Source organism: Carica papaya, chromosome 4 (genome assembly GCF_054855325.1).
Source record: "Carica papaya isolate Zhongbai chromosome 4, ASM5485532v1, whole genome shotgun sequence".
Lineage (NCBI taxonomy): Eukaryota > Viridiplantae > Streptophyta > Magnoliopsida > Brassicales > Caricaceae > Carica > Carica papaya.
Window position 1 is genome coordinate 4,942,027 of NC_142312.1, and position 26,510 is coordinate 4,968,536.

At 33.3% G+C, this 26,510-nt stretch overlaps 2 protein-coding genes across 3 annotated transcripts; one reads left to right on the forward strand and one right to left on the reverse strand.

Annotated features, from left to right (window-relative positions):
- Nucleotides 1-1,523: 1,523 nt before the first annotated feature.
- On the forward strand, nucleotides 1,524-22,854 carry PKP3 (plastidial pyruvate kinase 3). Of its 2 annotated transcripts, XM_022052473.2 has the most exons (13): nucleotides 1,524-1,964; nucleotides 10,016-10,297; nucleotides 12,044-12,209; nucleotides 12,996-13,130; nucleotides 13,215-13,325; nucleotides 13,429-13,517; nucleotides 13,716-13,778; nucleotides 15,964-16,139; nucleotides 18,083-18,185; nucleotides 18,449-18,597; nucleotides 19,184-19,292; nucleotides 19,432-19,533; nucleotides 19,817-22,854. In XM_022052473.2, the coding sequence occupies exons 1-13, from the start codon at nucleotides 1,749-1,751 to the stop codon at nucleotides 19,928-19,930; spliced, it is 1,815 nt and encodes a 604-aa protein (XP_021908165.1). In that variant the 5' UTR covers nucleotides 1,524-1,748; the 3' UTR covers nucleotides 19,931-22,854. The 2 variants fall into 2 exon arrangements, with proteins under 2 accessions (XP_021908165.1, XP_021908166.1); XM_022052474.2 differs by lacking the exon at nucleotides 19,817-22,854 and having other exon boundaries at nucleotides 1,525-1,964; nucleotides 19,432-19,738.
- On the reverse strand, nucleotides 21,000-25,546 carry NRT1.5 (nitrate transporter 1.5). The gene is made up of 5 exons (XM_022052628.2): nucleotides 25,380-25,546; nucleotides 25,002-25,116; nucleotides 22,830-23,047; nucleotides 22,162-22,724; nucleotides 21,000-22,054 (listed from the first exon to the last, which is right to left on the reverse strand). The coding sequence occupies exons 1-5, from the start codon at nucleotides 25,410-25,412 to the stop codon at nucleotides 21,184-21,186; spliced, it is 1,800 nt and encodes a 599-aa protein (XP_021908320.1). The 5' UTR covers nucleotides 25,413-25,546; the 3' UTR covers nucleotides 21,000-21,183.
- Between the last annotated feature and the right edge of the window lie 964 nt (nucleotides 25,547-26,510).

The window sequence follows — 26,510 nt, forward strand, 5'->3', positions numbered from 1 at the left end:
ATTTATTTAAATTAATACTAATTTTTTTAAGCTACTCTTACAATATAAAGATTTAGTTTAAATATATTTTTTTCTAACTATTTTTTTTTCTCACGTTGCTCATATATACTCGATCATCATAAAGAGCTTAGTTTCTTACTTTGACATCAATGAAGACGTTGTATTTATACTTTTTGTTTTGAGAATAAGTTACTTAAAATGATACTTTTTTATTTTTTTCATAAAAAATAAAAAATTTCAAATATTATAAGTATTATATAAATTTTTTTTATATAATGCGGCAATAAAAGTTATTTGATATATTGCACATATTTATGAAAATAATTCTTTATTATTTAGAAATTCTTTAGTTGTTGAGAACTTCATAATTTATTAAAATCAAATTGAATTTGCTTTCTTAAAATTTTTTTCAACATGATTTTTGTTTCCTTTTCCCTATATTAGTTGTGGATATTTATAACTATTATTAAACATTTACAAGACTGTTGTTGAATGTGGTAAGACATGTTTTATTTTATATATTTGTTTATAATATCTCAATATTTTTATCAATTTAAAATTTTAAAATAGTATCTATAGTTTTGTTAAAACGATAAATAATTTTTTATTTTATTATATACGTGTTAGACAAATTGAAATTTTACATAATATAACTCATATTATGGAAGAATAAATAATTGCACGAGGTTTCATGGTATTTAGGTTTAAAGATTTGGAGCAAAGATTTAGAGCTTGTTTGATTAGATAATTAATTTATTCCTCATTATCCCAACAAAGTTAATATGATTAGGGTTTAAAATGGTTAGAAAATAGTTGCAAATATTATGATCCTCGAAACCAAATCTATAGGTATAGGAGGGCAAAGGGCCATGGATTGATGTTAGCAAGCTCTTGTCACTTAATAGTTTAAGGAGTTGTATTTTTTAAAAAACTTTTTGTATTTTTCTAAAAGAGAAAAAAAAATACTCAACAAAATTTTAGAGAATGATAAATTTGAATATAAGGAATTTGATTTTAAATAATCACTTAAGAATGACAGAAAACTTAAATGTTTTGCGAGTGGATAATTTTAAAGAATACATTTGAAAATTTCATGTAAAAAAATGAATTTTAAATTTTAAAATTTTCAAAATATTTAATGAAATTTTATATAACTATATATATATTTTTAATTTTTTTTTTAAATTAAGTTAAAATTTTATAAATAACTCCGAAATTAATTTAGATTCTATTCAAATGCAATATTAACAATTTCTATTCTAACTTTTTCTTAATAAAGTTTATACAAATAAATTATTTGATAAAAAAATGTTAATTATAATATAACAAAAACTTCAAGAAAAAACAAATGAAAGTATAATGCAATTTAAATGCGTAGTATATTATAAAAGAAAAAATGTACTAAACATCAAATTAAGTAGTGATTAATAAATTTTAATCTTACAAGTTTATGACTTACTAATCATAGTTAAATTTTCTGTATAGATGTGGCATAAAAGTAAACTTCCCCTAAAGATTCCCCCGAGATTTTCTTAGAAGGGGGAAAAGAAATCCTCACGAGAAAACCACACGCACACACGCCACTCCTTCTCCCTCCTCTCTCGCTTGCTCCCTTCGCTTGTCCCTTTCTGCATCCCACTTTCTCTCTGTTCCTCTCAGGAGGTCTGTTCTGTTATTGCGCCCCGTCTGAACCTGCAACAGCATTAACAACCTGAAAAGAAAAAGTTCTCTTCTGTTTCTCTTTTAAAATGGCGGCGATGGGCCATATCTCAACGGGAATACCAACAGATCGCGTCTTCACCTCGCCAAGGAACCTTAGCGATGTTTCTCTGTTTAGTGCCAAAATCAACAGCGGAAGACGTTGCGGCGTTTTTCAGAAGCGAGCTTTCGCGGTTAGATCCATGAGGATTGCCGAGGATGACCAGGGAGGAAAACTCACTACTCAGAACGGTCCTTTTAATGTGGTAAGTTTTCTTTTCTCAGTTTCTCTTTTAAGAACTTTTATTTTCTATCTTAGTTAGTCTTTCTTCTTTTGATCTCCCTTAAAGATAAGGAAAAAGGAGAAGGTTGGTTAATCGGATAATGGGAATGATCTATATTGTGGTGCGCTTTTCCTTTGTTTGTTAGTTTCTTCTGCTAAAAGAAATTATACCCTGCATTCTGATTGGTCTATCTGAGCTTTTTCAATCGCGGTATCACTATTGAGACCGTTATTTTGTTTGGCTTCTTAGATTTGAAGGAAAGAAAAAAAAAACGATTTAGTTTTCAATTTCATGAAGCCAATCTGGATTATTTCGGTTCATTTTCCAGGTGTCTTACCATCTTTCACTTGATTCTTCTTGTCATTTAGTTGATAGACGAAGATACGGTAACGAATTCATTGATAGTCAACCAGGTGGATTGATGTGGTTCTGTTGTTTCGTAATTATGTGGCGTGGTTAATTGCTAAAGTAACTAGTTCGTCGAACAGGTTATTTGAAACTAGACATCTTTTGAACGTTTTATCTACACTTCAGAGAGTGATTGGTTAGTTCTTTTGTAAGTAATTGCATGCGGTTACATTTGGCTGTTAATTTTGTTCTCCTTGTGAACTTAAAAATTGAGAATTTACATGTAAATTAAACTTAAAATTATTCCAAAGAATTGTTTGATTCCAAAGCATTTAATGACTTTCATAATGGTACTAGAGAATTTTTTTGGAAAATAAAAATAATATTTATTTCACAAGGGGTGTAAATCATATACAAAAGTATTTATAAAAGTTTACAAAAATATCAACAAGGTCTCTGAGATTTAATGAAGATGATCACTCTTAATAAAAAAATATAAGGTCTAAAACCATGTGCCCTTAATCCCTTTCCATGCCTGAATTCATCTCTCATTATTTCCAGTCATCATTCAATTAATATCCAGGACATAGTAATCATGAATTGATGTAGGACAAATTAGAGTTAATTTGACTGTTAAGAAATTGGGGAAAAATTTAGATGTCACACTTGTGGTTATTAGGATCACACTTAAAAGTTGATTGAGTCACACAATCAATTATGAAAAATTCTCAAAATATTATTGGATCCTTGAATGAGGTTACAATCTTATTTAATAGGATGCTAAGTAGAACTTTCTGAACTATATTAGTACATACCAAAACAATTGAGGAACATTTTTTGTAATAAAATAGGAATCTAAAAATTAAAAAAAAAATAATTATAATAAACTGAAAAATGACAAAACGGTAAATTTCTTAAATAATAAATTCCCATTATGGCTATAGGCCATCGATTCTCATCCAGGGTAAGTCAAATCCCACAACTTAAACAGCCACGGAGGTGAGCGTTATGACCATTTGGCTTAATGCATCTATTTCTTGATTCTCTACTTCTTACCTATATTTGATTACAAAAGTGTACAATTATAGGAACATTACCCAGCTTGCATGATGGTTATTAAGTTTCCTCTGAAAATTGATATATTTAAAAGTCTTGTGATCAAAATAGAGGACAAACTCGTCTCAGAGTTGGTAATAACACCAATATCGAAGTGTTTTAATGATGACATAAAATTCTTTATCATATGTGGTATACCATTGTTTTGCATCATGAAGCTTCTCACTAAAGTAATTGGATGTCCTTTTGACTAAGTACACCACCAATACCCTTTTAGATGCATCACAAGTCATTTCAAGTACTTTGGAGAAGTCTGGAAGACATAATAGTGATGCTTCTTTTGCTTTCCTCTTGCCAATCTCAAAAGCGATAGACGCTATTTCGGTCCAAGCAAAATTCAATTCTTCATGCAATTCATAATAGGAGTTATTATATTGTTAAAGCCTTCAATAAACCTTCTGTGAAAGATGCCAACACGTGGAAGCTTTATATCTCATGTAAGGTCTTGGAAGTTGGCAATTCTTGAATAACTTTAACCTTTTGTAGATCAATTTTTACTCCTTTGGAAGATACGACAAATTCGAAGAATACAACGTTGTTTATCATGAATGCATTTTTTTTAATGTTGATATAGAGTTTTTCTTGACGGAGTACTCATATAACTTGTTGTCAGTGAAAGATATATTCTTCTTTGGACTCACTGAAGATAAGGATCTTACTAAAGTAGACAATACGAAATCTCCAACTAAAAGCTTGGAATACTTGATTCATGAAACGTGTGAAAGTACTTGGGGCATTAGACAATCCAAATAGCATGACTAACTATTCATATAAGCCAACTTTTGTTTTGAATGCTGTCTTACATTCATCTCCTAGTATTATGTGGATTTGGTGATACCAGTCATTCAAATCTATCTTGGAAAAGTATGTGGAGCCTGCCATGAGATCTAGCATATCATCAAGACGAGGCATGAGAAACCTATACTTAGTGTTAATCTTGTTGATTGCACAACTATTGACACAATATCTTCTAGATCTTTTCTTTCTTGGGTGTGAGTAATGCTGGCACAACATATGGGTTTAAACTTTCTCGTATAAATTCTTTGGAGGGATTGAGAGGTATAGGAAGAGAGGAGGTGGAAAGTAGGGAGGGTATTTGACTTGAATTGGCCAATTTATTGATTATGGAGAAATTAGAGTGGTAGTAGAAAGCTATACCAAAATGGATTAAAGTGGGGAATAAGAATGCAAATTTCTTCCATAGTGTCACTAGTCATTATAGAAGAATAAATTATATGGAGAAGCTAGAGGGCAAGGAGAACGGTGGTTAAAGAGAATGAGGAATAGAGAGGGGGAGATCATGTCATACCTGCCAACATCCCTATTTACTTGGTTTCCCTGTCCACTATGCCATCTAGCATGGCAAAAGGCTAAAGAAAATCCTATATAACTTCCTTTGGGGCGGATCTATGGAGAAAAAAAACGTATCACTCGGTGTCTTGGGACAGAGGAAAGCAACTTTTACAAAGGGGTGGCTTGGGTTTGAGATCTTTGGCAGGTCTTAATAGAACTCTTCAAGGAACGTAGCGGTGGAGATTCATGACGAAGTGAGGAAATCTATGGAGGAGGATAATAGAGGTGAGGTATGGGGTGGATGGTCATGGGTGGTTCTCCAAAATCTCTAAGGGATCACACGAGGTAGGTCTGTAGAAGAGAATCAATATAGGGGATAAAACTGAGTTTTTGGAGAGATGATTGGATGGAGAGGGGGGCTTTGTATTATCAATTCCCTAATATTTATGTCGTTGCACACAATACAGATGTTATTATAAAGGATTACTTGATAGGCTAAGGCGATAACGAGGATTACTAGACAGGGTTGAAGAGAAACTTAAATGATTAAAAGGTCTAGGAGTATCTGAATCGTATGGAGATGCCATCGCTCTACAAGAGATAGGCCATGTTGGAAGTTGAATCCTTCTAGTGTTTTCTTTGCGAAATCCTATTATGACCATCTGTATAATGGTGAGCTGGAGGGTGAGCCTTTTCATGCTAGACTGATTTGGAAAGTAAATGCAACCTTAACGATAGCTTTCTTCACTTGGGAGGTTGTTCGAGACTCGCATTTTAACGTTTGACAAACTTATAAAGATAGAGAATATTTTAGTGAATGGTCTACCTGTGCAAGAGAGAAGTTGAGTCTTCCACTTATATTCTTTTATGGTGCTTGTTTGCACACGGTTGTGGAGTTTGGCTCGTGGTGCCCTAGACTTGAATTGGGTCATAGCTGGATTGGTAAAGGAGAAGTTATGTGCTCAGGAAGAAATTTACGAGAATAAGAGATTGAGACTTATCCCCTTGGCTACCGTTTAGATGATTAGCAAGAGAGAAATAGAATGACTTATGAGGACATTGGATCTAATTTTGATATATTCAAGGATTCTTGTTCCATACCTTGAGCTTTTTATTTAGAGATTACTCACTTTATTTTAGTGAGGATCTTGGAGACCTTATAAACATTTGGTATATTTGTAAATATTGTATACAAGTTGCACCTTTTTAATGCTTATGAATGGATTTATCTTTTATTTTTTTTAAAAAAAAATCTTTCAGAAAGTAATTTATCAATTTGTCGCTTAAGCTCAACATGTTCACTAGGATTCATATGGCATGCTGGTAGGTTTGGCAGTTGAGATCCTAGAATCAAATGAATCACATGTTGAATGTTATGAAATGGAAGAAGTTCATTTAGTAAATCTAGTGGATCAATATTAAAAAAAATCAATAATAGTAGCCTAGTCACTTCTGGTGATGTTGTTTTTGTTAAATAAGTTACTAGTTCCTTTAAGTCCTAATTTACACCAGTATAAACAACTTTTAATTCTTTGCTTTTCGCTTCAAACTGCTTTCTTGACAAAAAATAGAGTTGTTTCTGTTGGTCACTTGTAACTTTGTAGTCTTTGGCTTTAAAGTTCTGAATCTATGTGTTCAATGGTTGCAAGAGAATGTTTTTTTTCTTATGGAAAAGAATATGTGTTTTCTCTTCCATTATGGTGTACATTATGATCATATAGCCAAGAGTGACCAAGAAGAATATAAGTTACAAGCATGGGAACAATGTCACATAAGATGACATCTTTGTACTTACTACATCAGAAAAGGGACAAGACGTCGTTGAGTTACTGGAATTGTTGTCTTATCAATTTATGCTACCTTGTGCAATTGTAGATGTGGTTTGGTGGAAAGCCTGAGACGCTCTATGGTTGAAGCAAACACTACATTCATGCAACTTCATCCATTGATGATAAGCTTTTTCGCTTTTGGTCCACAAATTACAAGGCTTTCAGATATACTAGTACAATGCTGATCTTCTTCCTCAACCTTAAGTATAGCAAGGATACGCCTAAGTACAATCATAAGGGAAGCATCCACATGATAATCGTTACAAACTAAGTCATCATCTTCGAGGGAAACGTCATCATCCCAATTTGTTGTATTATCTTCTTTTTCCTCTTCCTTTATTCCAATATGCAAGATATTTCTTTGAGGGCATTGATAACCCATATAGCCTGGCCTTCGACATCTGAAGCAAACTATTCCTTAACCTCTTGTATTGGAAACTGATTTTTCTTGATTTGAAGTTTGTTGCATAGAACCTACTTGGACATTATGACTTATTCCAAAGTTCCTCCTAAAGAATGGTTCTTCAGGGCAGGCTTCAAGTTTCCCTTAAGTTGAATAATTTAAGTAAATTTCTATATCTAAGGTAGCTTGTTAAGTTTGGGATGTGGTTGCAGGAGATTGTCGAATGAGCTCTCTTTTGATCTCAACTTTTAATCCTGCTTTGAATTCAGAGGCTGCTTGACTATCAACGTCCACTAACAAACTGCAAATTTTTAGTTCTTCAAATTTTTGGGTGCACTCAATCACTGATATGTGGTCTTGAATTAAAGTATAGGTTTGGTCATGAAGTTTGTTAAAGTAGCTGGGGGGTAGATACATTTTACAAAGAATGGATTTCATCTCATCCCACATTTCAATTATTGGTTTGCTTCTTGTTACATTTTCATCAATATTATACCCCTATATTTTTACAAGTCCAACCAATTTTATCTTTGTAAATCGAACTCTTAGTCTATCCGACATATAATACCAATTGAAGGATTCTTCTATTGAATTAAATCAATCGAGAAAGAAATTGAGATTTCTTCTTCTATCAAAACCAGGGGCTTTGACTACTACCTTCTTACAAATGTCTCCAGTATTATCTTTAGCATGTCTTTTAGCAGGATAGACTACTTGAGCAACATGCAGATTTTGAATCAGTGGACCTACTTGTGTTGCATAACTATCTCAGTTCTTCCAAGATCACTTTGGTGTTGCTTTGCATTGCTTTCGATATGGTATTTGTGGTTACCTCATGTGTCTCAAATTTAGCATTTAGTTCAGTATTAGTTACCATTATAAGCTAAATTTCTCTTTAAAAAGTCTGGTGGAAGCGAAAACCACAGGAGTCGACCGTGTCAAACTTCAAAACAAAATAGGTTGAACGAGGGTTATTCTTGGCAGGAAGTCTTGGCAGGAAGTGCATGGAGTCCACGCGCCCGCTTCCAATCTCAAGATGGCCATAGCCATTTGGCAGTTGGCTCAGCTAGAGTTGTTGGTCTCAGATTGGAGACTTGTGTAGGATCTTGACGGTGCAAGAGTTTGGATTTACGAGTAACAATGATTGTGGGAGCTTGCGGTAGTGAGTGTGGAGATTTTTGGTAGAGTTTCGCAGCGGGACTTTATGGTCGGCTGATTGGGACCTTTTGGAGCTGGTGGTGGTGGCAGTGTCGCCACCTCGGAGTAGTGGCTAGTGAACGGTACTGGTGGCCGTTATAGGGTTTCTGTGAACTATTTTCTAATTTTATTTTTTCGAAATGAGAATGAGGCCATTTGAGTGTATGATTATTTTATCTTTGATACCAAATTTATGTAGGACAAATTAGAATTAATTTGCCTATTAAGAAATTAAGGAAAAACCTAAATACCACACCTAGGATTCTTATGAATCGCATCTAAATCTTAATTGAGTTATACAGTCAATTATGAGAAATTCTCAAAATATTATTGAATACTTGAACGATCCTTGTAAAACGTTACAATCATATTTATGGGGTGCTAAGTGGAACTTTGCTAAACTAGATTAAGATCCAGATAGGTGGACTCTTGAACTGTCTGGTTTGTTCATAACCAAGTGTTTCTGCAGTCAGCTCATCAATAATCCCACTGATGCACAATTTCATATTGCCAAGGTATTTTGGAAAGCTGTAGTTCCTCAGGAGGTGAAGGTATTTTCATGGGCCGCTATCAACAAAAGACTCAACTTAAATGACCTGCTTCAATTCCGTCACCCTTACTGTGCATTGTCTCTTGAAGTATGCGTTTTGTGCTTTAGAGATGGCTAGATCCACTCACATTTGTTTTTAGACTATACCGTTGCATGGAGGTTGTGGGCTGATCTGATGAATAAGTTCAGGCTCAGCTGGGTGGCTCCTCCGCGGTTGACAGTTTCATGAACTCCTGCATCCACGGCGTTGGGGTGAGAAAGGAAGCTAAGACACTCTAGTAGAGTGCTACTTTTGCTGGTCTTTGGTGCATTTGTCTAGCGAGAAATCATTGTATTTTTCATAATTGGAAAGTGTTGATTTATGAGCTAAGTGACAAGGTCTCCTTCATGGCTTCCCTTGGGCTAAAGCTCACGGGTACGTCCCGAACATAAGCATCTTAGAGCTCCATTGTAATTGAGATGCCATCATACATAGGGATCAGGGAAGTGCTTTTTTTGTGTACTTGTTTTGTTTTGTTTAACTGTTTACGGAGTATGTCTTATTCTCTATTCTTGTAATTCTTTTATCGCATCTCTTTGTTAATAAAGCTTCTTTTTTCATTAAAAAAATAATAAATTCGAAATTGACAAAACATTAAATTTCTTAAATAATAAACTTCTATTATGGTTATGCCTCATCAAGAATCCACAACCTGCAAGCAAATGGACACCACAGGAGGATATCATTGCATGATTCTGTCTCCCTCTTGCACAAAAAGCAACCATTAACCATACGTGAAATTTGTTTTCAAATTTACACTTAGTTTGGTAATGAGAAGTTGTAAATTGTATTAGTATGATAAAAAAATTTATATATGGAATCCTATGCAGAATTGAAATACTACCTCTGAAATTTCATTAATAAATACATGTTTTATCATTTAAGTGGAACTGTCACTCAATTTTTTAAGTTAAAATAAGTATGGACTAGAAAATAGATGTTGCATATATTTTGAATTTATTCCAAAGATAGCCTCACCAAATAGAAGACAATTTTGAAAATGATTGTGTTAGATGTAATTTGGGTCTGAAAAAAAGTGAAGGCATAATTTCCTGTGAGTTATGAACATGTGGTATTAGCCAACACCAAATATATTTTGTGGGAGGACATTGTCATTTTAAAGACTTTTGAACATATACTCTCTTCATGAATTTGAGCACTGATTCTATGTGTTAGGAATTTTGTTCAAATGGTTTAGAACATTTGGTGTTTGTTTATTGTTTATGTCCTGAAACCTTGAAAATTTTATTGTTTTAGGATAAACTGAAGCCTGTTGTTGAGCATCCAAATCGTGATTTCATTCTGACAGAATCAAGGATTGGCTCAGATATTTGGAGAAAAACAAAGATAGTATGTACTATTGGTCCATCTACAAGTTCACGTGAGATGATATGGAAATTGGCAGAGGCTGGAATGAATGTCGCCCGTTTAAATATGTCACACGGAGACCATGCTTCGCATCAGAAAACAATTGACTTGGTTAAAGAATACAATGCTCAATTTGAAGAAAAGGTCATAGCCATAATGCTGGACACCAAGGTAGGTTGGTTGCTAGCTCATTTACTGATTGCTGTTCGGTTACAGAAATATTTATTTGTGGAGTATCAGTTGGATATATAAATATAATTATACCATACATCATTTAAAAGGATTTATTTGTTTCAGTTGGATATCATTATTGAGGTTGTACTAAAAACAAAATGGTCTTGAGGTATTATATTACAGCTTGGATCTTTAGTCAGATAGTTCCACTGTCTTCTTTGTGGAAATGTTTTCCCAATAAGAGAATTTCTTTTTCTTTTTGGCTATTTATCTGTTCCATTTTTGAACGTGGAGTGCAACCAAGTTAATGGTGAAACTTGAAATACTGATTGTGTTAGGATTTTATGTTTTGATCTAGCATGCAATAAAAACTGGTATACTCAACTTAGAGTACCATAAACATAGATACATATGTATATTATAGGCTTTGGGTTGAAAAATAATGTTATGTAACAAGTGGAGTTTAGTGTACTTGGGTTCAAAAGTAGAAAAAAGGGTTCAGTGAGCTTTCTGTAAACCACAAGATAAGCTTTTGGAGTTTGAAATATTCTGGACAAATATAATATTAAAGTTGAAAATTAGAGTTAAAGTCTTCATCATTCTTCTCTATTTCAACATTTAAGTTGAATTAAAACTATTAAAAATTTTAATAAAAAACTAATATATGTGTGTACTACATATATACTGACGTAGATATGTGTATATTGGAATATGTAATAAACAGCAAAATGGATGCAGAAAAATACATTGATGATGAAAACAGATCCAATCCATTATGTAGCATAGAACTGGTAGCTATCACAAGTCATGAAAATATTAGAATATTTCCAGATTGCTTCTGTTGTTTTACTTAGCATAAAATAGGTTATCTGAAAATTTATTTCAATAAAAAGGTTATCTGAAGATATACATGTATAAATCTATATATATGCATCCAGAAAAATCTTTTTTAATGCTTAAAACTGGTGCTGGAAACCTTTTCTTGTTGCATGTTGCAAAATAATGGTTTAAAGGCTCATATTACAAGCCGACAGCCATTGGAATTTCACAAGTCTGACAAATAGCACGTTCATTACTTATGAAAGCAACAACGAAAAATTTAGGTTGATGCACTTAATTTAGGCAGAGGATTATAGAATGTATTGAGAAATTGAGAAGAAATTATGATTATAAAAGAGATTAACAGGGCAGCTATTACACGACAACTTTCACCATTTTTTATAAAGACATTTTAGTTTTGAACAAAGAAGATGAATGCCACTTGGAGAACATGTGAGATTAAAACAAATACAACTTGAAAGTTATCAAAAACATTGTGGTTTTGTTACAATAAAAAAAAGAAGATTAAACAAATGTCATATGACAGTGTTTGAAGTTTTGAAGCTTTAGTATAACTAATATTTATAGTATAGATGTCTTGCTTAGTTGTTCTTCAAGTAATTCAGAAATTTCAATTTTTATTCTCTGGCATTGATAAAGATTCCTCATTCTTTGGAGTTAGCATACCAACTGATTATGGATGTCACATGTTAAGAAGCAATCCATAGGAAGAATGAATTGATAGTGTAGATGTTTTTTTTAATTGAGAGTTTAGATGTTTATTCTTTTAAAATGGTAGTTTTTTAATTAATATATTTAATATATTTGATATATTGCTAAGTTTTTCTCTCGATGTACTGTTATCAGCAGGCTTCATTCTTTTAAACATAATTTGATATTTGTTTTTCTTTGTTGTTCATGCAGGGTCCTGAGGTCCGAAGTGGAGATGTGCCTCAACCAATTTTGCTCAAAGAAGGTCAAGAATTCAATTTCACAATAAATAGAGGAGTCAGTTCAAGTGACACAGTCAGCGTAAACTATGATGATTTTGTGAATGATGTGGAGGTTGGAGACATACTATTGGTAGATGGTAAGAATAGCTGCCTCTAATTAGCAGCTCAGTTAACACTTAAATGTTTTCTGCAGTTTGGAGCTTTTACTATTTCGATTATATGCTTGATATTTTATTCTACTCAACCCAAGTAAGCTGTAACCCTAACCAGTTTAGTTCAGCTACATGAACCCATTGCATATGGGCCTGTATATGCAATCTGGTTCATTAATTCTTTATATTAAGTTTCTGTTTTATGAGTGACGCTTACCAGAGATTGATTTAGTGAGAACCAAAGTATGTTGCTATCCATGTGTCTAGAAACTAATAATTGTTAGAGTTGTTAGATTAGTTAATTGTTCCTTTGATTACTGAGAATTAGGGAAAGATAAGTTAAAGTCAGTTTGATTAGTGATGTTTTCAGCTACAAAAGCTGTATTTTGTAAGGGCTTTGACATCAAGGGAAAATATGAATAAAAGTTAAACTTTTCTCTCTGCAGATTTCTGCAAAGTTTTTATTCTTTCTTCACATCCTTCTTCCTTTATTTCTTCTCAAATCAGGTTACTGACAGAATGGTACACATAATTGCCATCAATGATCTTATCTTAGAAAGTAAAGGTTGTAGGTTTTGTCTTTTGTATTATTGACAGCAACCTGAAATATCTGTTCTGCCGTTTTCAACTCCTCTGTTATTGAATAGTGTTCCAATATGAGTCTTCTGGAGTATATTGAACTGTTCACTTGTAATTGGGAAAAAATACCGCTCTAAAATTTTTAGGTTATTGTTCATGAGATAAAACAGCTTGTCTCTATTTGTATGCTAGGTGGAATGATGTCATTAGCTGTGAAGTCAAAGACGAAGGATACAGTAAAATGTATAGTTATGGATGGTGGAGAGCTCAAGTCAAGGCGTCATCTGAATGTACGGGGCAAAAGTGCTACCCTGCCTTCAATAACAGGTTATTGATGTGCAAGTTTCTTTGTATGTTCTCTTTTACCACATAATATCTGATATTTTGTGGTCGATATGTGTCATATTTCAGAGAAAGATTGGGAAGATATCAAATTTGGGGTAGAAAACGAAGTTGATTTCTATGCTGTGTCTTTCGTGAAGGATGCTAAAGTTGTCCACGAGTTGAAAGATTATCTCAAACGTAAAGCGCTCAGCAGTATAATCATGCCATAAATATAAATACATAATGGTGAGTTTTTAACTTATCCTGTATCTACTCATATGTTTTGATTTTTTTCATGCAGGCTGCAATGCAGATATTCATGTGACTGTAAAAATTGAAAGTGCGGATTCTATACCAAATCTTCATTCGATACTCTCTGCATCTGATGGGGTCAGTTGAATGGATCACTTGCAATTTGTTTCATCCACCCTTTTCAAGCATTCAAGTTTTCAACTAAACCAAGGAGTGGAATTTAGTGTATGCATGTGTGTGTGTGTGTGTGTGAAAATATAAATTACAAGTGCTTATCACTTTTGTTTATAGTTATCATATCCAATTGCATCTTGCTTTGTTTCTGGGACACTACAGGCGATGGTTGCTCGTGGAGACCTTGGAGCTGAGCTTCCAATTGAAGAGGTCCCCTTGTTGCAGGTAATTTGATGTTATGAAGAGGTCCATTTATTCACACATCTTTAAAAGATTCCTCCTTAGCTTTTGATTTCACTAGTTATAATATTCTGTGTGAAATTTAATTTATTATCCTGAAAATTTTTGTTTATGAAATAAATTGTGATACATTTTGTCTCAAAGTAAGTAGATCAATTTCATTAAACAAAATGAATCTTATACCATGAGAACGAGCACTCAATTGCTATCAGTGGCGTGAATTGTTTTGAAATTTATAACTATTGAAGAGAAAGACCAAATGATGGAAAAGTAACATTTACAACCCAAAATAATATAGTTATGATTTAAATTATTAGTAATATGTTATGTTCCCTTATTAAGGATCGAGTCACCGAATAGTTAACAATAAAGTCGTATTCAAGTAAATGATTAACACTCTTGTTCCTATTGCGAGAACGATCTATTTTATAAAAATAAATTACAGTTTATCAAAGGAAGTTGCCATTTTGGATCTCATTAAAAAAAGTTTCAATCTTGTAGTTTAAAATAATATTCTAACTTGTTTTTATTAATATTAAGTATACCCCTTTATATAGATATTACAATTTTTGTTTAGAAATGTTAATTTAATTTGAAATCCTACATTATTTAGGAATCAAGTACTAATGGAAAATATATATTATTTAGAAATCTAATATTAATTAGAATTCTAATTATTTAGAAACCTAAAGTTAATTAGAATTCCAACTATTTAGGAATCTAATACTAATTAAGATTCCATATTTAATTGAACATCAATTTCTTATTCTTGTTGCACCTTCTATATTTGCATCCATAACATTACTCCCCTAGTTTTCAAGTTTGTCCTCAAGTTTGAAGTGTGGATATAGCTGCCTTATTGGTCTTTTGTTATTGTTCAGGACCAATGTTACATTCAATCTCGAGCCAAAACAGTTGTTTGCATTGGTGATCCGGAACAAATAGCTCATCATAGTTATAACACAACCCCTAATCTCCTTTATATCGCAATTGTAGTACCAAAATTGAGCATCGCCTAACCAGTGGAAGGCTACCATTCCAACCTTCGTTTTTTGTCTTTTTTTTTTATTAATAAAAAATTGTTCGAAACGATGGAATCAAGCCAACTGGTTGTTCGATCTATCGTAGATGAGAAAATCAAGCTTTGTATAACGAGAAATCCATCTATTGTTATGGGAACTGATGTTGGATTCTTTGCGTTTTGGTTTAGTGTGCTGCCTTTCCCCTCCCTAATTCTGATTTGATCCACCGTTATCAGTTTCTACGTTATTAATTTCTTCTTTTTCTTGGACTTGGGCGGATTGGTTGAGAAGAAGTTCTAATTACTGTATGATTTGGCGCAAACTCTCTTGCAGCTTCAGAAGCCGTCATATGAGATTTTAGATTCTACAACTCTTCGCGTAAATTTTGGTCACCCATGGTGCCTTACTCTGATACCAAATTGTTATGTTTCCTGATTAAAAATCAAGTCACTGGACGGTTAACAATAAAGTCGTATTCAAGTAAAGGGTTTAACACCCTTGTTCTTATTGCGAGAGTAACTTCTTTTGTGAAAATAAATTATAGCTCATCAAAGGGAGTTGCTATCTTGGATCTCGTTAAAGAGAGCTCCAATCTTGTAATTTAAAATAATATTCTGACTTGTTTTTATTAATATCAAGCGTACCCCTTTATGTAAGATTACAATTCGTATTTAGAAATGTTAATTTAATTTGGAATCTAAATTTAATTAGGAATACTTTACTAAAATATTAGAAATCCTACACTATTTAGGAACCAAATATTAATGGAAAATATATATATTATTTAGGAATCTAATATTAATTAGAATTCCAATTATTTAAGAATTTAATACTAATTAGAATTTTAAATATTTAGAAATTTAATATTAATTAAGATTTCATATTTAATTGAATGTCAATTTCTTATTCTTGCTGCGCCTTTTATATTTGCATCCATAACATAATATGAGGCTTACAGATAATGGATTGGAGATATCTTGGATGTTCAATAGTGGATCAAGTTGCATCTTAATTTCCTTGTGGAATCTTTTTTGTTTTGTCATAATTTGTATGAGCATGGTGACTTTTGTTACTACCCGGATAAGTTTAAAAACTCCTGAATTTCTTATTTTCTTTGCGTTCTTTGTGCCATGTTATAATTCCCACAGGAGGATATCATAAGAAGATGTCGCAGTATGCATAAGCCAGTAATTGTTGCAACAAACATGCTAGAAAGCATGATTAATCATCCTACACCTACTAGGGCTGAAGTATCTGACATTGCCATTGCTGTGCGAGAAGGTGCTGATGCGGTCATGCTTTCTGGTGAAACTGCACATGGAAAGTAAGTTTTGAATTTTTTTCTTTTGTGGGTTGAATTTCCGAATGTTTTCTATATGAGCATATTTTTTCTTTTGAGGACCTTCTCTATCGAGTATTTTGGTTCAAGTGACAGTGTGTATATTCTCAGTAATGTGAGTTTAGTCAAATAGTTAAACTCATGTTTGGTTCAAGATATGATAAAATTACAGTTAGCAAATGTAATCACCTAAGGGAGTTTATTCCTGGAAGTGAATTTCAGATATCCACATCCAAGAATGGATTTTTTAGGTTTATGTAAGCTCTCTCTCTCTTTTTGAGAGAAAAAGGAAATCTCATTAACAAGGCACCGAGGAGGTGCTGCCAGTAGATACAAAGGAATGACTTTTCTTCGTATTAAAATGTGTTATATGCTAGTTTATTCAAATATCTAATTTGCATATACTGGATGGATTTTTAGAAGACGATATGGACTTTTGACTAAGGATTATATATTAATGGATAGGAACCCTTGCTGCTTTATGATTGTTCATGCAATCAACTAAATTGCCATCACATATGATTAGTGAATATTAATGCTACAGAATTATTGTGATTACCTTTTTTCATTAATTAAAATTTGTAAAGATAAGGAAGTAACGTGGTTCCTCCTTATTTCTTTGGATTTTTGTAATTAAGAAAGCTAAAATTATAAATATATTTAGATATTCCAGCTAACCAAGATAACCTCTAGAAACCTCCTTAGCTCTTGGCCATAGAAATCTCTCATCATACTCTCTAGCGTCAGCCACTTCCACCTGGAAACAGAGAAATATAGTATGGAGGGATGCTAGACAAACAAGTCTGAATGAGTGTGAATCGGCCCCTAGAGAAAATAAGGCACCTTTCTAACGATTTAGATGTTTAGAAGTACATGCCAAAGATCCAAGAAAGATGTAGATCAAGGATTACCACCAACAAAAACTCCCAAATAGGTAAAATGCTTAGTCATGATTGAACCCTGACAAGCTGAAGGTCCAAGAAAGATGTAGATCAACAATTACCACCAACGAAAACTTCCAAATAAGTAAAATGCTAAATTATGATAGAATTCCAACAAGCCAAATGTCCAAGAAAGATGTAGATCAAGGATTATATCTCCAACTAAAACTCTCAAATAAGTAAACGCTAAGTCACGATAGAATCCCAATAGAATCAACCAGACACCTAACAACCTGATTGTCAATATTGATTCGAGCTAAAGATACTCTTGTCTAAGATTATTTTCAATCCAAATTGATCTCAAACATTTGAAATATAATATGCATTTATTATTTTTCTTATTTGATTGTAATTAGTGCCTACATAAAGCTCGCTAACATAGATGTTAGTAGACAGTGTAGAATTTAGAACTCCATACTAGGGTTTTATTCTCTATTCTATCTATGTCGAGTTTTCTCTGATTCCCATTTGTAAATTCCCATTCTTATTTTTCTGGCACCCCTCAGTGCCCTTAATACATTCTCACTTTCTTCTTAAAGACAAGCTAAAACTATACCAATCTAACTTCTTTCATTCTGAATCAGTTTTGACTTGTGAGGTTAGGGTTGTCCATTATTTAAGTATTACTGTTATTTTTGGTGGTTGTTATTGTTAATTAACTATTTTTTTGGATCAGTCTATTTGTTTAAGGTTCTTTGCATTGTGTGGATACGTTAACATTGACAGGGTTGAAGTTAGAGTGTGACAATTCAATGGGTTGGTAGTCTTGCATGGTTACCTATTAATTAGTCAAGCTTTGATATGATAGTTGTTGAAATGCTCAAATCAATAATCGATAATGCGCCTAACTGACACATTTTCTCTTTTACTGCGATGTAGAATTAGTAGGTGTTGTCCTGAAAACTTATAGTAGATGAAAGTTCTTGATTATTTTTGAACCTTGGAAAGTTACTCTTTCAAACTTTGCTATAATTTCAATCACATCAGGTACCCATTGAAAGCTGTTAAAGTTATGCATACCGTGGCATTGAGGACTGAGGCAAGTTTACCGGTTAGCACTGTGCCTCCAATCCATGCTAGCGCTTACAAGGTATGAGACTCTTAAAACTTGAAGTGGTTTCCTCTCTCTCTCTCTCTCTCTCTCTCTCTCTTCGTTGTAATATATGTAATTCTGGCCTCTGGGCCTTTTTGGGTGTTATGGAAGTTTTTTTTAATATGAATATTTAAAATACCACTTCTTTGATGGTTTTGATTCCTGATGCTAAATGTTGCTATTTCCCTAACCGCTAATTATCAAATTTCGTTTTACTGTTTCTTTCATAATCTGACTACTGCAAGGGCATTCTTCTGCAGAGCAATATGGGTGAAATGTTTGCTTTCCATTCTACGATTATGGCTAACACGCTTCATACACCAATTATTGTGTTCACGAGAACTGGATCAATGGCTATACTTTTAAGTCATTATCGACCTTCCTCTACCATCTTTGCTTTTACAAATGAGTGAGTTTAGTGCGACCATAACTCGCTTTTCTTTTTTCCCTTTCTAAGATATATCTAAATTTGGTTTTGAGATAAACTATGCTAGTGACACATGAACTTCGTATCAACAGGATAGGGACCTTAGTATTTGAACTTGGTGACTGACGGATGTTGGACTTTTCATTTTGTGCAATAAGCCGCCTTGTTATCTTTAAGTTTCAATCTGGTTTTTGCAGTTCGTAAACGTTCAGTTTGTAATTTGTACCTAGGCATATGAAACATTGCAAAAATTGGAAGTTATGTATTGCGGTCACTTGATTGTAGTGTTAGGGTTTTAAGTAATGCTAAAAATTTATGGATTGCATAGGAAATAATTCTCTTACTTTCTATATGCCGTTCACTTAAGAAAAGGATGTATGTTGCTGTTAAATATGATATAATGGCCTAGCAATGATTTACAAGACAATGGAATTAAGCAACAAAACATAGAGAAACTCACAATAGGAATTAGCAACATAGAAGTCTGTCAATGGAGATAGTTTCAACCAGTTTGTGATAGCATCAAGTCTCTATGCTTAATTTCATGACACTTTTTTATGCTCAACAGGAAAAGAATTAAGCAGAGATTGGCACTTTATCAAGGAGTCATGCCCATATATATGCAATTCTCAGATGATGCCGAGGAGACTTTTTCCCGAGCTGTCAAGCTATTAAGGGTATCATTTCTTGAAAATCTTTACCACACACATGACACGCCTACCTTTAAGAAAAAAAAAAGCAATGAAGAGAAAAGAGAGATTATTACATTGTTTCACATGCTTAACAACTTTTACCTTTTTCCTATTAATGTTTCAGGATAAGAATCTATCGAACATAGGGGAGTATGTTACTCTAGTACAAAGTGGAGCACAACCAATCTGGCGCGAAGAATCTACTCACCACATCCAAGTTCGTAAGGTCCAAGGCTGATCTTCCAGTTTCCAAGAGGCTTTTATTTCCAACAAAATTAAATATTCTTTTATTTTAGTTTCTAATAATTTTATAACTTGATTTTCCCAAGCTTGCTTTAGATTTTTCCTTCCATTTTAAATGAGTTAGTTGGCATATTTTTATATAAAAAATTAATTTAATTTATAAAATCTTTTGGATGTTAGGACTATGAGGTCAATGACTATTTCTTTCTGCATGTAGAAGTTAAATGCTAAACTTTCTCTTTTGTACTGCATTTGCTTTGACACAGATTTTCCCTGTACATAGCAAAGTTTATTTGTTCGATAAATATAACGGTCAGTTCTTATCATCACAACTTACGTTTATTGTCTTTATGTTTCTCTCTAATAGATGTTCATTGTAGTGTCATTCAAGCTTTATTCTCACTCAGTTTATTCAGTAGTTGAAAATATATTGTCATTTATATTGTAATAGCTATGTGTATGCATAGTTTGCAGAGTAAATTCCAAAGGAGATATTTTGACAATTGAGGTATTTTTGGGTTGTGGCTAGATTACACTTGGGAATTTCTTTGTCAAAAGGAAGTATGTTATAGATTTGTTGCCTAAAGAACCTAACTTCTTGTGGTTCATTATCAAATCCAGTTTGAATCAGAATATCAGTTGGAAACGTGAACTACTTACACAGTTCCTAGACCTGATATTTTATTTTCCAAGAAGTGTGGTTAGTTTCTTTATGCTCCAAGCTTCCATTTATTGGACATCGAGGCGTTGTTTATTTATATTTGAGGTATCTCATAGGTGAGAGAATACTTGGTACGACCAGAAAAATGCTGATAAGGTATTAGTATTTGCTATTAGTGAAAGAAACAACTGCGGTAACTAATAAGATTTATGATTATGCCACAGATAATTAAAAGCAAATAGTGTCTACAGGAATATGTTCGAAGTCGAGGTTTGTTGTGTAAGAGTTTTGGCCAATATTAAGGTAACGGGCTCTATCTTGACTGCTTAAAAATATGATTTTTATTGTTATTAATAGGTTAGAAGTAAAATATTCTAAATGCAATAAGTCTGACTAAGAAAAATTAATTAGGAGAATGCATGCTCACTTAATGAAACTATTCTTTGTTACCAATATGGTTTGTTTAATAGAATTCACCAGTATATTATCTTATTATAATTTGTATTTATGTTATTGATAAATTTGTTATAAAATAAAATTCATCGATAAAAAGAATATAAGCTGTGATATTTGGTTTTTGAATCTCTTATCCTATAACAAGGAATATACAGTTTAAAGTTGGAATCCATGAATAGATAAAATTATTAACACGTAAACCAAGAGATGGTTTGTGGAAGTTTCCCTAACTTGATATTAATCCAAATTTTACTCTAATTTAATTTTCCTGATAATCTGCACAAATTACATGATACAGAGCTTAAAAAAGAAAAAACCGAGACTGTGTAAGCTGCAGGGTAAAACACTAATTTTCTTATTTTACCAAGAAAAAAACCTTTTCCACTCATTCTCAGCCACAACAATCTTCTTATTTTTATATGGTGAGGAAACTCTATATATATATATATATATATAGATTTTGACACGTCTTTCTTCAGTCTCTCCAGTTTATATGTTTCATTAGATACATGATGATCAGACCTGTAGTTGTTGCTGTTGTTCATCTTCTCCGCACTTGCTCTCCAATTTGATACATTTATACCACTTGGCACATACAATATACACTAGAAAATCTACTGTTGTCAAGGCAGCCAATAGGAAGTAAAACCTATCTAGATGACCTCTGTTCAAGTTTCCGGGTATCCATCCCGCCATGTGATCTTCAGTTGAGATCTTCATCACCATTGTCACCAGCAAGCTACTCACGTAGTTTCCCAGAGAGATAGATGTCATGCACAGTGCACTCCCGAAGCTCTTCAACCCATCTGGGGTTTGAGCATTGAAGAATTCCAGTTGACCCACGTACATGAAAACCTCTGATGCTCCAATGAATGCGTACTGAGGAATCTGCCAGAAGATGCTCAATGAGCTTGACCCTTCGCAGTGGAGGCAATCGGAATTTGCGTACTTGAGTCTGTAGCACTCCACGATTCCTGCAGAAACCATGGCTAAGATTGCTATGACAAGACCTATTCCCATTCGTTGAAGTTCTGTAAGTCCTTTTGAGCCCTTCTTTCTTGTTCTGCTCACTAATGGGTCGAGAACTCGACGGTAGAGGAAGATAAAGATCGCCACGCTGAGAATGTCGAAGCTGGACATACTTGCGGGTGGGATTCGGAAGTTTGAGACTGTGATTTTCATGGCAGCACCTTGTTCCACGAACAGAGAAGCCATTTGAGTGAAGACAACGGAGTAAATTATAGTGCAGAGCCAAATTGGAAGCAGTCTCAATATACATTTAACTTCTTCCACTTGTGTGATTGGACAGAGACGCCATGGGTTTGGATGGATTTGTCTTTGATCATCCATATCTCTTGAAGAAATAAAAGCTGCTCTGTCCAAAAACCTGCATACCCAGATGAAGATCAATCAGAATCTATCTTCCCACATGGTGTACTTAATTAATCTTGGAATTTCTGAAATGGTTTCAGGATCATGATGTGATATACTTACTTGAATCCATGGGTGTGGAGTATCTTTCTGTTGCCATTCATAGAGCAGTCATTTGCATCAAGATCATACAACTCTTGTTCTTCTTCCGGTATCTCAATTTTCCATTTATTGATTGCAGAAACCAAGACTTGGCAAAATCTGAAGAAAGGGTTTCCACTGGGCCTGAAGTGCCTGTATCTAGGGATTCCCCCAAGAAAGAGGACTAATGCCAAGAAAGCAGAAGCTGTAGATGCCCAAAATCCAAGTGCCCACATCCCCTCATCCTCAAAGTAAACCAAGATAGTGTTGGAGAAGAGTTCTCCAAGGTTTAAAGCTAGGTAGAAGTAACTGAAAAATGCCACCTTTGAATGCCCTTCCCTAGGGTGCTCTTCATCAAACTGATCAGCCCCAAAGGTGGCAATATTTGGCTGGTACCCTCCATTTCCTAAGGCAACCAGATAGATAGAGATGTAAAATAAACCAATCTCCATGTTTGAATGACCACCACAGGGGGTTTGTTCATCTCCGCAGCCTTTGGGTCTGATCAAGAACAAGTATGATGATAGTGATAGGGATGCCAGACCCTGTAATGAACCAGTCATTTACTTGGACCCAATATGAAACGAACAAATATTTCTCTGTTGTAAACATTACTATCACTAACGTATACATATAGAATATATGCTTACAATGACAAAGATGACTTGGAAGATTGCACAAGTTTTGTATCTTCCCCAGTAGGAATCACTGAGAAAAGCGCCGACAAGAGAGAAAATATAAACAGTTCCAGTCCACTTGCTGACATTATTAGCAGCATCAGCATTGTTCTGTTGGAGTACCCTTGTCAAAAACAGCACCAGGTTCACTCCAACTCCAAAGAATGCAAGTGTTGCCAACCCTTGGTTCACTGTTCCATGGTTAATTACTCTCTATCATTTTCCAGAAAGATGCTTACAGTTGATACGTATATGTATTAATTAGAATATGTATAATTTAACAACTTGAACTGTCCATGAACATGGTGAGAAACATGCAGACCTTCATAGCTGTTTGTGTGCAGATAGATAAGTAGAAATAAAAGCATTATTAATTCCACTACTCAAAAAGTAGAAGTGAGCTGATGGAAGGGGGAAGAATTTACCACCAAAGTGGATTTGGTAAACATCTTTTTAGTTTCCTTCCACTAAATTTGGTATCCATAAGTAGTGATTTTCGTGTCATAACCCTTTTCTTTTCTTAATTTCCCATACTTACATATAAATACACACAAAAACATATATGTAAATTTTGTATGGTTTTATATAGAATACAAAAAGTTTTGGGTATCATAATGTGGTGACCTAATTAATTGATAAAAAGTGACAGAACTGAAGTTAGAAAAAGCTCTTCTATTTTCTTTTCTTTTCTTTTATTATAAATTTCAGCCTCCAGAAAAAAAAAAAAAAAAAGGTGTCCTACTAAATTTTGTTTTATTGAAATGTCATACTGTCTCTCTACTTTTATCTTTCTTTAAAATAGTAAACCTTTAATTAGTGGATTACAAAAGGCATGTTTGAATTATTATTATTATTATTATTTTTAGGTTTTCTATTTATAAAATTCTCTGGCTATTGTTTTCTTGAACTAACCCTAATTTCTCCTATCAAATCAACTTAATAATTTTTTATCCAATAGTTATTAAAAATCATGGATTTTTATTAAAAATTATATTATAATTAATACACATATCTTATTTAATTAATAAAAAATATATATTTTCATTCAAAAATCAACATAATCATCTGGGAAAGAGCTTAATAACTTCAATAATTTAGGTGACGAAAGAATTATTGGCTGCCTTTCCTTTATAACATTAAAGATGACACGTGGAAGAAACCCAGTTCATGCAACCAGGTCTTGTTTACGTGTCAAACAAGTCTCACCCTTCACCATGCATTTCCCAACACACACTCCTCATAGTAAATTTTTTTACTAAATTTAAAAAATAAATTAAGAAAAAACTCTCCCCCTTTCTCTCTTTTATCTTCTTTTTCTTTTTTTAATCGGTAAACTGTCTGTTTCTGTTCGAAGCACATGTGTTTCTCTGACTAAGAGTCGAATATGGTGGCTACTATTACAGTTTTGCCCAGAGTGGGACACGGGTTCGACACTTGGAACTTCTTCACCTCCAAGTGTCGTATACATATACCGTCGTCTCTCTAATTATCTTCTTCTCAAAAAGAAAATATAACTCGAGAGAATTTTTTCCTAGCCGATGATAACTTATCTATGGCGGCCCCACCTCAGAGCTCGCAAGAAGAAAAGTCCCTTGGCAGCTCACAGATCTTTACCCCCCGATCTTTCTCAAGTCTTTTATATATCTACATATCACTACACTATATATAGGTAGTGGTGCGTGTTTGTAGGTATTATTCATTGGCATATATATATATATATGTGTATATACTGTAATAAGTTGGGCCGAGCAACAAGGTAATTAGAGAAAGGTGGGAAACGTGAATCCATTACGTATCCATGAAGCCAGGAGTCATTGAGAAAGTGATTACGACTGTTTTAATTTCTCAAAGAAGGAAAAATCTAAAAGAAAAATGAATGGTAAGAGGAAGTGTAGATGGTGCTTTTATGTATCTATCTATCTCTCTCTCTCTCTCTCTCTATACATATGTATGTATGTATTTAGGAGAGCTCAACTCAAGTCATAAAGGAGTTTAATTTTAATGGGACATGAACTACTTTAAATCCACTAGAAAAAAAATTTAATAAAATAAATGTGAAGTAATATGAAATGGGTTTAACTAGCTTATTCATCATGATGAGGATTTCTCCCTTTATTTTGAGATTAATTTAGGCATGGAGCTTACAGAGTATGATAAACCCAGCAACCCAATTTCCAGATTTTCCTCTGATTGCAGGTCGACCCTGAAAATCAACACTTCCATCTTGAGTGCGTGACTCTTCCTCCTCCTTTAACTTGCCCTGCATATTCATGTTTTCCAACCCAAAAGAGAAAAAGCCAACTTTATATGAGCATCGCTATAGTTATACACTATATACCCATATGAACAACGGATTAAAAATGTATAAGTAGTAGCTAAGCTATCTTCAAAATATTGAAAAGTAAAGAGAAGAAATACAGGGGGGAGGAGTGGTGGGACTGGAATAAAGATATTTTTTTGTCAGTTTATGAGTTGGATTTTGCAAATGATGGTTTATATGTATATATACACATCAGACTTTACCTTACTAAGAATATCTAAGCTAAGGCAAGCCATTGATTGTAGTGTTGAGCAGTTTCAGTCTGTAACATATAATGTTGGAGAGAAAAGTAAGAGGAAGAGAAAAGCTGGCGGAGGAAGAAGAAGAAGGAGAAGACGTTGATGCAAAGTGAGAGAAGGCAGGGGTTGTGAATAAATAGGCAGAGAGGAGATGAAATGGACGGTGGAGATGTATGGATAAAAGAGAATAGATGCTCACATGGCAAAATCATCCAGATTTGTTCAAGATTCAACTTTTTAATTACACTAGAAAAAAATTATGTACATATATATATATATATATACACACACACACATATATTCACATAGAGCTGGACTATGGTGATATTTGCTTGGGTATGTGGAGTTTTAAAAAAATTTTCTGGGAGGGATATAATATTTTTCTTTGCTTTTCTGTTAAAAAAAGTGTAGAGATATATAAACAGATATAATATATACATATATATATATGTATATATGCATATAGAGATAATGGGTCGTTTGTATAAGAATCCAAATATACATGTGTGTATGTGGGTGTGTTTGGCTTGACACGATGGGATTGAGACAGTACCTTAAATGGCTTCCTAGAATTTTGAGTGACTGACTTGCTACATAAAGATACCCTTTACAAATTTGACAAGTCGGACTCCAGGGATTTATTGCAATATGTACACATAGACTGTGAACTTTTAGTCACTTATTTACATTATGCATTTTTGCAAACTCCTCTAATACATATTCTAGCTTTCTTTTAAATATATTATTTTGTGTACTGTTAATTCAACTAATAATTTTAATTACCTATTATGTTTTATGTAAAAGTACATTTACAAGTGACATGATAAGTGGTAAACAATCATGCTATATGAGAGGTAAATATGAAGATTGGTTATTATATATCTCTTATTAAAATATACCACTTATCAACTCTCAAATAATATTTACTGTTGTAATAATTAATTTCAAATAAACAATCACGCGAAATTAAAAATGATATAAGATTTGTGTGATTTAGTAGAGATACTTACGTTTTAAGGTTAAAAGCAAGAAGCGATTTTTTATTACGATGAAAAATAAAAATACGTCATTAATAGAATTGTAAATTTTTACGTA